This window comes from Hordeum vulgare, chromosome 1H (genome assembly GCF_904849725.1).
Source record: "Hordeum vulgare subsp. vulgare chromosome 1H, MorexV3_pseudomolecules_assembly, whole genome shotgun sequence".
Classification (NCBI taxonomy): domain Eukaryota; kingdom Viridiplantae; phylum Streptophyta; class Magnoliopsida; order Poales; family Poaceae; genus Hordeum; species Hordeum vulgare.
The window spans coordinates 477,659,560-477,671,082 of record NC_058518.1 but is presented as its reverse complement, the minus strand read 5'-3'; the positions used below and the strand labels follow the sequence as shown (position 1 = coordinate 477,671,082).

At 43.5% G+C, this 11,523-nt stretch overlaps 1 protein-coding gene across 2 annotated transcripts; it reads right to left on the bottom strand.

Annotated features, from left to right (window-relative positions):
- Positions 1 to 239: 239 nt before the first annotated feature.
- LOC123447070 (homeobox protein HOX1A-like) lies at positions 240 to 8,875 on the bottom strand. Of its 2 annotated transcripts, none has more exons than XM_045123639.1 (12): positions 8,774 to 8,875; positions 7,250 to 7,871; positions 5,635 to 5,800; positions 5,427 to 5,550; positions 5,227 to 5,339; positions 4,565 to 5,137; positions 3,872 to 4,120; positions 3,651 to 3,740; positions 2,422 to 3,564; positions 1,395 to 1,634; positions 1,175 to 1,264; positions 240 to 1,088 (listed from the first exon to the last, which is right to left on the bottom strand). In XM_045123639.1, exons 2-12 carry the CDS (start codon positions 7,744 to 7,746, stop codon positions 651 to 653), a joined length of 3,723 nt encoding a protein of 1,240 aa, XP_044979574.1. In that variant the 5' UTR covers positions 7,747 to 7,871; positions 8,774 to 8,875; the 3' UTR covers positions 240 to 650. The 2 variants fall into 2 exon arrangements, with proteins under 2 accessions (XP_044979574.1, XP_044979581.1); XM_045123646.1 differs by having other exon boundaries at positions 8,661 to 8,853.
- Between the last annotated feature and the right edge of the window lie 2,648 nt (positions 8,876 to 11,523).

Genomic DNA, 11,523 nt, shown 5'->3' with positions numbered 1-11,523 from the left:
ATTCCACTTTTCCTTTATATAAAATGGAGCATAACTTTTCCAACATCATTTCAATACCTTTATAACTGGGTGCTGTCCTGCTGTGTTGAGCATAGCAAAAAGATAAAGCTGTTCAACATGTGAATATGCACGAGCCAGGTAAGGCGTCTTAGCAAAAACATAGTATCTTCCAGTGCAAGTGAAAACTGATGCAGATAAGGGACGATGAGATCATGAAAAACAAGTCTCAAACCAGAATATACTCCTTACCAACAGTACAACATATATTTCCCGCAAAAAGGGAATATCACAACATGTACCAAGGAGATCCACTGACATTCATATAAACGATAAATTGAACAACTAGTCACTCATCTATGGAAACAACAACTGACACAACAATGTACACAACCAATGACAGCACAGGTGCCAAAGGCACTATGAGACGTTCAAGGAGACAACAGCACCCAAGCCCAAGGCACGATGAAATGTTCAATGTCTTCCATCTCTGCCATAACAATGCACTGTTGCGACGCCACCCACTTCAAGATTTTCCAGGAGTAAAACACCCACCATGTGGGTAACGAATTTCAGAGAAAGAACTGGTTGACTTGCAGGAGCCAAAATCATGGCCCGACTTAAATTCAAAGGGTCATTAGCTAGAAACATCATCAGCCAATCTTCCTCTTCTTTAGCTCCTGCAGCATTTTGTCTCTTGTTTTCTCGTCCACGGCTTCAAGAGCCAGAACTACACACCCTGCATCGCTACCTTCTGGCCTTCCAGCACCGCTTGAGGAGGTATTCTTCATATGATTCTCTCTGGACTCACCTTTTGGGCGCTTTACCAAGGGGTAAGTATATCTTTCACTGCTATTTTGAGGGCTGACATTTGTTCTCAGCCCACCACCAATGTCTTGTTTCAGTGGACCATCCTGTGTGATACCTTCATTCAGAATTCCAGATGGTGTATCCTCATTCACAGCATCACTTTTGCATATATTCGGATTTTCCACCATCGTCTCCTTGGAGCTATGATTTTCTACGCTAGTGCTGTTTTTGCTGGATGCTACTCTTAGGCGACGCCGCTTACTTTCAAACCATCTCTCAACCTGTTAGCAGAAGCCATATTGAGGGTTTTGCTCAATGTAAGACAACTGTACATGCAATAGGAAATTCATGAAAAAGAGGTACAAACCTGACGGAATGTCAGACCTAGTTCTCGCGCTAAGCTTTCTTTAACAGCACGGCTAGGATATGGATTTGTTTCAAATTGCTCGTGTAGCCTCTGCAAAAAATAAAATGAAGTGCTTGCAGGTGAATCAAACTAGTGATAGAAATCTTACTGGTTAAGCCTGTTCAGCTAGTTCTGTTAAAACTATACAGCTAATGATATAGGAAAAAGAATGACATATTACCTGATTGATTATTGGCCCATATTGTCTCTTCTGACCTGTAGTACTGCTTCCGTTAGGGGTAAGCAGCTCTTCTGCATGCTGTCCATTCACCGAACCATGCAAGCTTTGTTGAGACCTTTGCAGAGTGAATTCATTTACGAAAGAACCTGCTTCACTTTCTTTACCATTGTCCTTTTCAGGTGTGCCTTTCTTAGACAAATCTTCACTGTAACTCAAATCAGATGGTGCTTTCCCATGCGCCTGCTTTCGGTTTCAGCATGAAGAGGAAATATGCCAGGTTCATAAGCCAGTGAAATACACGTGTATGTGCACATAATAACCAAATTGTACATTATACTTGAGGCAGAGGGAGTACTAAACAGAAAATTGAGGGCAATAGTTTATTATCAGCTCAAATGCTAAACACAATAACTAAATTCAAGACAGAGTAGACAAGCTACGTATCTGGTACTATATTATCATGCTATGATTGCTATCCATTTATGTCTAAGGGCAAGTATAATACTCCCTCCGATCCATATTACTTGTCGCTCAAACGGATGTATCTAGCACTGAAATACGTCTAGATACATCCGCTTGAGCGAGAAGTAATATGGATCGGAGGGAGTAGCAGGCTTATAGCCCACTTACATGGCAATTTTGCCTAGGTAGAGAAGAGAGACATGAAAAGGTAAGGGGTGTGGGCTCTCATGCAAGAGCCTGCCTCTACACGTGCTCCCAGGCAAATAAAATAAATATTGGAGGAGAAAGATAGAAGGTGGAACAAACTACTAGTCTTATAGCCAACCTTGCTATATGGTGATTAAATGAAGCTATAGATGACATGGCAACATCATATGCCAGCACTAGTCTAAGCTCATGTTCCAATCATGCTGAGCATTTCCATGATAGCTTTTAAAATTTACTGAATAAAGTAATCACTCTCCCAGTAGATAGCAAGACAAACAAACATACCAAAAGCTTTCATGGACAAAAATATTATCAGAATAGGTGCTAAAATATGCACGCAAGCAAATTGGGGGCTTACAGCATAGAGTTTTTTGCTGTCCGGAGACTGAACCTGCTGTCTCGCTGAAACCGGTAAAACAACATATTGGCCCATTTCAGCATCCTTGGAAGGGAGATTGGAAATGGCTGCAGTAGCACAGATAGTCGTTCCTTCTAAGTCATTGGTACGGTCTCTATCAACCTTAGCTCCTGATGGAACTCCCTCCCGGCCACAACAAGATTTAGCAATCTTGTCACAGAAATCATCAGAGTCAGATGAGAAGTCATCATCCTCCGAGTCTTCTTGCTTCTCTTCGATATCTTTATCTGAATCAGGACTGGCTGGATGATAATCATCATCCTCCGAGTCCTCAGAAGGTAATCCGAGGTCATCAACTTTCTTTTTCATTTTCGTATTTTCTGATTTGTCAGAAGAGAGTGACTTATCTGAACTTGACTGCTTCTTTCCAATACCTTCATCAGAATCAGGACCTGCAGGATCATAATCATCATCCTCAGAGTCCTCGGAAGGTAATCGAAGGTCATCAACTTTCTCCTTCACATCTTCTGGATTGTCAGAAGAGGTGATGAAATTTGATTCATCAGCATCTGACTCATCTGAACATTCATCAGCATCTGACTCATCTGAACATTGTTGCATATTTTCAGTATCTTCATCAGAATCATAGTCATCATCCTCAGAGTACGCAGAAGGTAACTCAAGGTCATCAACTTTCTCCCTATTTTTCAAAGGTTCTGAATTTCCCGAATGGATGACAAAATTCAGGTCATCCGAATCTGAACCTTCATCTTCACGTTCTAGCCCCAGAATCTGATCTTCTGCAGAGCCATCTGTTGGTATTCCAACATATTTCGAGGAGGTATTCTTTTCATGGTTCTTTCTGGATTCACTTTTTGGACAGCCTACCAATCCCGAGGTTTTAGTATAGCTTTGGCTGCTTTCTGGAGGGACATGAGTTCTCTGCCCACCATCAGTGTCTTGTTTCACTGGACTGTCTTGTCTGATACCTTCCTCTTTACATGCATTAGGTTGATCTGAAACTTCCATGTGAGTTACCTCTGAGCTCTTCTTCTTCCTACTGTTGCTATGCTTTTCTAGTTGAATGCCATTTTTCATAGCAGTTGCTCTTGCGTGACGTGTACTTTCAAACCATTTGTTAACCTGACAGCAGAAGCCATTGTGAGATTTGCTCAATGCCAAGTCAACTGTCACATGCAATTGGAAATTCATGACAAAGATATACAAACCTGACGGAATGTCAGCCCTAGTTCTTGCGCCAAGCTTTCTTTAAGTGCACGGCTAGGGTATTGCTCTGTTGTGAAGTGTTGATTTAGCCTCTGAAAGAAAAATGAGGTGTTAGCAACTACTTCAATCTTTGGATACCTATGCAAATTGGCTAAACTTGTCTCACTGGTGTTGATAAATATAAAACCACATATTATGAAGAGATGAGAACGTGTCACTTTACCTCATTAATTACTGGACCAAATTGCCTTCTCTTAGCTTTACTATTGCTGCCATCAGAGGTAAGCCCCCCTGCATGTTGATCATTTACTAAACCATGAAAACTGTCAGGATGCACAGCTCGCGTTCCCCTGGAGCTTTTGCATGCAAATGAATCTACTTCATTTCGTTCTTCATTGTCTTCTTTGAGTGTGCTCTTCCCAGACCACTCTTCAGCATCGCTTGAATCAGATGGTGCTTCCCCATAAGCATCCTTTTGGTTTCAGCGTGAAGAAGAAACATGTCAGGTTCGTAACCAAGTAAAACACATTCTGACAGTTAAGTTAGTAAATTCTACTCAACCATGGTACTTGAGGTAACAGTTAACAGTTTAGCATCACTTCAAAAGCTCTTTTGTGTTCCACACAGCCTTGAAGCAATAACGAAAATCAAGAAATACAGGACCAGCTACGCATCTATTGCTAAATTATCAGTGTAAGCATGCATATCCTGTTATGGTTCGCGTTATAATCATGTTAATCACCCATATAAATGTTTTTTCCAATCTTCTGTGGAACTATTGGATTTTATCTATATTTTCCGAATAAAGTAATCACCTACTTGTAATACAACAAAAACAAAAATATACCAAAGGTGTTTGCAAGGCCAGAAACATCAATAAAATTAATGTCGAAACATGCATGCAAATTGAGCTTACATCATAAAGTTTTTTGTAGTCCAACTGTTGAACCTGCCGTCTCCTTGACGATAAAATCACATCTTGGTCGATCTCAAGATCTTTGGTAGTGAGATGTGACATTGATGTGTTAGGACGAACAGGGGCCCCTTCCAAGTCATTGGTACGACCTCCAACCTTAGGACCAGACGAAACTTCATCCTTACCACAAGACTTCGTAATCTCAGCACAGAAATCATCAGAGTCCGATGTGAAGTCTGACTCATCTTGCTTCTCTTCGATATCTTTATCTGAATCAGGACCTTCTGGATCATAGTCATCATCCTCCGAGTCCTCAGAAGGTAATCCAAGGTCATCAACTTTCTCTTTCTCCTTCACATGTTCTGAATTCTCAGAAGAGGTGATGAAATTTGAGTCATCAGAGTCTGAACCTTCATCCCCCTCCTCTTCTGATGACCCTTCCACGTGACCAGACACATGTTCTTCAGATATATTGGGGTCGAAATCATCGTCTTCTGAATCGTCTGATGGAAGATCAGGTATGTCATTCTGCATGGACCCATGTGCTACGGCAGCTGCCTCAGGAAAAACTTTCTGCAAAAATAATGTAGTATCATGGTGGAATATAGTTCGAATTCATTGGCCTTGAAACAGTGAAGTATTGTCAACAGTGAAACTGTTACCTCCCAAGAGTCATTAATGTCAAGATCTGTCCCTTGGAGTTCATTTATTAATTCTATACAATCTATCTTGCAATCACATGCAGGGCAAAGCCATCCTTCCTCTCCCTCAGGGACTACAAAGGGAATGATCACATCAATGAATTAACACCAGAAATAACAGAACCTTGGATACCATAAGAAATTCAGAAAAAATATATTACTATCTTTAGTCAGTAAAGGAGGGTTTAGACAATTCTGATGGAACCCTCTGTCGCAGGCTCCGTCACAGAGAATGATGTCATTATTCAACGTGACGTCTTGCAAACTACAAGTGGCACAAACAATCTGCGAGATGTGTAGCAAGGTCACTGATTAAGACATTAAGCATAACAGAGCACAACATCGAAAAAGAAAATTGCGTTGACATACATCATCAGAAGATATCTCTCCTTCAGAATCAAACAAAGATTCCTCAAGCTTCCCCAGAGTTAGAAGATGGTCAAGATTCTGGAAAGCTTCTCGTATTCTTAATTTGCACCGCATGATCTCCGCCTTGGCTCGTTCAAGCTCCTTCTCGGGCCTTATCTTTTCCAAACTACATGTTTGCGTATGGGTGAATAACATTTCTATATTGCAACTCATGCTGCAAGGAATTCACAACTAAGAACATCCAAGAAGCTGTGTTGTTGACCATGAATGCGAACCAAAAGAAAAGAAAGCATGCTCATGCACCTCTGATTAAATAACCAGTCAAACAAAAACATAAATTTAATTGAACCCTAAATTGGAACTGTGTGTCGACGAGTTGGCTAGTAGCGCGTGGTCGGCTGCGCGCCCAACCCGCCACCCATGTTCGAGTCTTGCGCTCAGCAGGGTGTGTGCCTGGGTTGTTTCTTTTTGTTAAATTGACACAGGGGCTAGTGCTGTTGGTCTAATTTTGTAACTGAATACAACTGGCACATTTAGAAATTTTAAATGTACATGAATGAAATATAACATCTGAAGACATAAAGACATAAATAGAGATAAAATGATAAAGTGCGCAATAGGATACCAGTCTGCCAATTGTTTTGAACACAAAAAACCCTTTATGTTCTTTTTTTTTCTCAAAGAACTATCAAGAGGGACCAAAAAGATTCATAGCGCAATTAATGGAGAGCTACATGAATGTAGACCTCATGACTTAAATGCACATTAAATAGGAAAGACAAACAAAAGGCAGTGCCTTGGCTTAACACCCAACTCAGGAACCTTTTAATTTTGTAATTGCAAAAAATACCCTTTTTTGTACTTTTGCGCCGGCTCAGAATTATTACACTAACAGTAAGCCGAGTTAGTTGCGACGGGTCTTCACATTTCTAGTAAATCATATCCATATGTATTATAGCTCCAGAAAAAAAAGTTGCTAATTAATTAACATATATAGAGATGAAATAAATATAAGTTTCAAGAAGCAACAGCACCAAATACGCCTATGCAATAGTTCAACAAAAAGTGAATGCTCCTTCCATTCCCTTTTATATGGTGTATTGGTTGTTTCACTAAGACCAAGGAGGAGTTTGGAGGGGTATTATGAATATTACCAGTTTACCACTGGTTACAACGTGTATTAGTTCATTAATTTCCAGTAGCTGTTTAATTGCCAATCCAATCAAACGTCCGGAGGAGTAAAGCAATAGTATGCATGCATTGGTGTCCGGAGTCATAATTGTTTGCTGTAGCTAGCCATTCAGACTAAGCAAATAACATGCATGCACGTGTGGATGCGAAACGACGAATTGAGGGGGGCATGCAGATGGCGCAATAACTGCCCTACGATGGGATAAGAACCCGTGGATGTGGGGCTAAGATCAGCAATTCGGGTGCAAACGGATAAATACTCCTTACAATTTGGAATTTTTGCTAACTACAGTATAATAGAACACCTTGCAGAAGGGAACGGAAGGAGTAACAGAAAATGAAACTTCGGCTACAAATGCAAAGGTGAATTCAGGAGAAGACGCCAGCACATCAAATCAAATACATGAATAGAGAGGTGGCAAACCTTTGATTTTTCCAGCCTTCATTGGCATATGCTTCAAGAAAACTTTGCTGATAGTTCATCCGGTTCAAAACATATCTAATTCGCTTCCGAATTTTTGATAACTCATCGTCTGGACCACCCTTTGCGGGTCTATCCCTCTTTATTCTTTTAGCAGGTGGTTTTACTACAGCGTCCACAGAGTCTCTGGGTGGCTTCTCCGCGGCTCTTTCTGCTATTTGAACAGCGTCACTAGGTGACTTATCTGCAACTGATCTAGAACGAAGAACCCTGACAGTACTCTCAGATGACCTCAAAGGATAGGTTCTACTTGACAACACTCGGGAGCCTTTCCTTCCCCTGTTAGCTGCCCTTTTGAAATTTTTCCTTTCCCCCGTTACGGATGTGTATGGAATAGGAAAACTTTGATGCTTAAGGGTCTCAGTGTTCAGGCTAGAGTTTGCATAATTCTGAGTCTCGATAACGCCCTCAGCAGAGCCAGAAGTATTGCTTTTGTCCATCGGATGGTGGCTAGAAATTATTTTATTCTAGTAAACAAAATACGGCTTCAGAGAATTGTCTTCTTGCGGAGCGCAGCTGCAGCGGAATATGGATCTCTATGTAGTTGCACCAAATGAACCAGCACCTACAGCAAGTACACAAAGTATAATCAACATTTGTGGTTGTAAGAATCGATCACATATAGCTTATCAAACATTGATAGCTAACTTCGCATCTTCAAAATATTTGGTTTTAAAGCCAGAAGAGTACATTCATTCCATTACCAATACAAGATGTGCATCATACTAAGTTATCTTCAACACGGTAGAAGCCCAAGAGCGATTCACACATACCTATATAGCGCACTGTTGCAATGGATGCGTGTTGAAAAAAAAAACAGATCTACTGCTGCCAAGGCGGGTGACTTGTTCTGAATGACAATAATTTACACCAGCACACACCTGGCCAGCACTACCAGCAATGTACTACCATTTTCAATCCTACGTCTTTCTGTAATTTGCTACAGATAGTGACCAACTTCCGCAGTTGGAGCCATTCATGAAGCCGTCTCGAAGCTTGAACAGCACATCTCACACAATCTCTAGTTGAAATCTAATTCTTTGCTTGCCCAAGGCCTAGGGGGGCAATGGCAAGCAATTATGATTTCCCGTTGGGCAATCAAACGAATCAACAAGCTACAGAGCCCCCACTACCTGATCTAGCATGAACAAACCACCAAAACCCTAGAAACCACGCCCCCTCTTCTAAACCGAACCTGCGAACCAATCCATCAAACCGCCGCTACGCGAAATCACGAAGCCCGCACAACGGCACCTCAAGCCCGACACGGCCGAACACCAGCGCACGAATCGCCCCAGACCCACCGCTCTCGCGGAGGCTAGGGCGTCGCGAACCACCGCTGCGCGAAATCTACCTTGAATGCTTGGATTTGGCCGCGGCGGGAACTACGAGGCAGGGTCGAGGGAGTCGGACGCGGGCAGCAGAGCGGAGCGGGCGTAGAGGGAAGGAGGCGGACGGGGTACTCACCGCGCTAGCCGCCGCCTCCGCCGCCCGGAGAGGCGGCGATGGTCTGTCGCGGAGCACGACGGGGGCGAGCGGACGGGAGTGACGTGAGCGATTGGGGGCGAGCGGAAATTGAAAATAAAAGGACACGAGATGCGCGGCGCCCCTCCACGCGGTAGGTGGCGAATGGCTTCTCGGCCCAGCCTGTTTATCCGCATGGGTGGCATCTGCTTGGCCCGAAGAAGCGAAATGTGTAAGGTTTTTGGAGCTGGACGCCGGCCCATTTAGGCCTGCCAACAAGTGGAGCTCTGAATTGGAACATAACAAAAAAATAAAACTGTTTCTTGGGACCTTTATATCGCCACGGTTATATGCGAATTCACTAATAATTAGCGAGTACATCTTGCAACGATTATTCTCACCTTCATAAGTTGCGACAAGTGGCGTACTGCATGCGTACATTTGTCGCAACCTAGGAGTTTTCCCTTTTTTCGTAGATCTGTATTTTCAAAACGTTTTATCTTCTGAATCGTGCGTCCAAATCTCGAACTGTTTTCACGTTGGCTTTCTCGCATCGAGATCTTCAAAACTAGATCTCGTGTTGATAGGTTTTGACGAACTTTTTTTCACGAAAAAAATCGAACGGAAAACCGTGCCTCTCGCGGAAAAAAAGAGAGCAGAAAACATTTTTTTTTTCCTTTCGGGGAGAGGCACGGACGTACCTCTCGCGAAGGCAAAACCATGTCTTTCGCAGAATCAAAACCGTGCCTCTCGCAAAAAAAAACAGAAAATGTGTTTTTCTTTCCTTTCCGAAAGGCACGGGTGTGCCTCTCGCGAAGGCAAAACCGTGTCTTTCGCGGAAACAAAACCGTGCCTCTCGCAAAAAAAACAGAAAACGTGTTTTCCCCCTTTTCGAAAGGCACATGCATGCCTCTCGCGAAGGCAAAAAAACGTGTCTTTCACGGAAGCAAAAAACATACCTCTCGCAAAAATCAAAAAACGTATTTTTTTTTCTTCCCGAAAGGCACAGGCGTGTCTCTCACGAAAAAAAACGTTTTTTTTAATTTCCGAAAGGCACGGGCGTGCCTCGCGCAAAGGCAAAACTGTGCCTTTCATGAAAGCAAAATCGTGCCTCTCGCAAAAAAACAGAAAACGTGTTTTTTTCCTTCCCGAAAGGCACGACGTGCCTCTCGCGAAGGCAAAACCGTACTTTTCGCGGAAGAAAAAACCGTACCTCTCGCAAAAAAACGTGTTTTTCCCTTCCCAAAAGGCACGGGCGTGCCTCTCGCGAAGGTAAAATTGTGCCTTTCACGGAATCAAAACCGTGTCTCTCGCAAAAAAAAAAAAAAAACGCGTTTTTTTATTTCCGGGAGGCACGGTCGTGCCTCTCGTGAAGGCAAAACCGTGCCTCTCGCAAAAAACCGAAAACGTGTTTTTTTTTTGCATAAAAAACAGAAAACGCGTTTTGTTCGAAAAAAAAATATTTTTTTCGTCCAAAAGTTACGAAAGACTGGTGAAAAATGAAACACCAAAAAAATCTGAGAAAAATCCATTCAAAAAAGACGAAAACGCGTGCGAAAAAATAAAAAAAATCTGAAGGAAACGCTCCGAGTGCGACACGTGGTGACAGCTCGGAACGCGCCAAGTGACGGCGCGCGGGAGCGATCGCTGGAAGGTTTATCAGGAAGCGCTCGCTAACTAGTTGCTCCCGGTTATATGTCACCTATATTTATATTTTTAATATAAATCGCCTAGGAAAACACTTAAATTCATCCGGCAGAAATCAGCCTCTTCGTCTGCGCTCCACGCGTCCACCCACGTTGTGCATGCCACGGTCAACTGCCGAGCCCACATACGCATATCTCCTCAACTAACGTTATCCTCACGTTCTACTCCCCCACCCCCCGCTCATACTTTCTTTTCAACAAGTATACACCATGGCTGCTGCTAGCTTTATGTGACCCCTCTCGTCCTGGCCGTTGTTTGTAAGACGACCTAAGGTTTTGCCGCAAGCTTGTCGTGGGTGAGCATAGGGCTGCTGCGAAGGCCGTCAGGGCTGCGATGGTGGCGTTGCGGCGTGCAAGGCGCGCTATGAGAGGGCGTCAGCATGGTCGCCAGGTTGCGGTATCATCCTTGTTGCAAGGAGTCGCAACCTCACAGGTGCTCCGATGTAGTGCCACCGAGCTACGTGATGCGCGATGGAGCTGCAATGGAGCTTCGCCGATGAAACACTCGTTGGACTATCGACATATCCCCGGTAATGGAGCTTCGCCGGTGCTACGATGAAACACTCCTCGAACTGCCCAAATATCCTTGGGAATGGAGCATCACCGGCGCTGCGATGGAGCATCATCGGGCTGCCGGGACATCGTCAACGCTGTGATGAAGCATTTGTCGGACTGTGAGCAACGCTGCAACGGAGCATCACCCACGCTGCACTGGAGCATGGTTGGCCGCGGGAACATCGTCGGTGCTGCAACGGAGCATCACCGAGTCGTCGGAGCATCACCACTGCAATGGAGCATATTTGGATGGCTAGGGCATCTCAGATTGTAGCAATGGAGTATCTGTTGGGAAACGTAGTAAATTCAAAAATTTCCTACGCCATACAAGGATCTATCTATGGAGAGACCAGCAACGAGCAAGGGAAAGAGCATCTTCATACCTTTGAAGATGGCTAAGAGGAAGCGTTACTATGAACGCTGCTACTGCAACAAAAGACCTTCCAACGGCGCCACAAATAAGCGTGCTGATGGGAGTCTATTCTTGTCTTG

Coding starts and splice junctions, on each gene's coding strand:
- LOC123447070 (XM_045123639.1), bottom strand. CDS start 7,746: ATGGACAAAAGCAATACTTCTGGCTCTGCTGAGGGCGTTATCGAGACT. Junction 1,635..2,421: donor ACAGCAAAAAACTCTATGCT/GTAAGCCCCCAA, acceptor AACCGAAAGCAG/GCGCATGGGAAAGCACCATC. Junction 1,265..1,394: donor ATGGGCCAATAATCAATCAG/GTAATATGTCAT, acceptor TATTTTTTGCAG/AGGCTACACGAGCAATTTGA.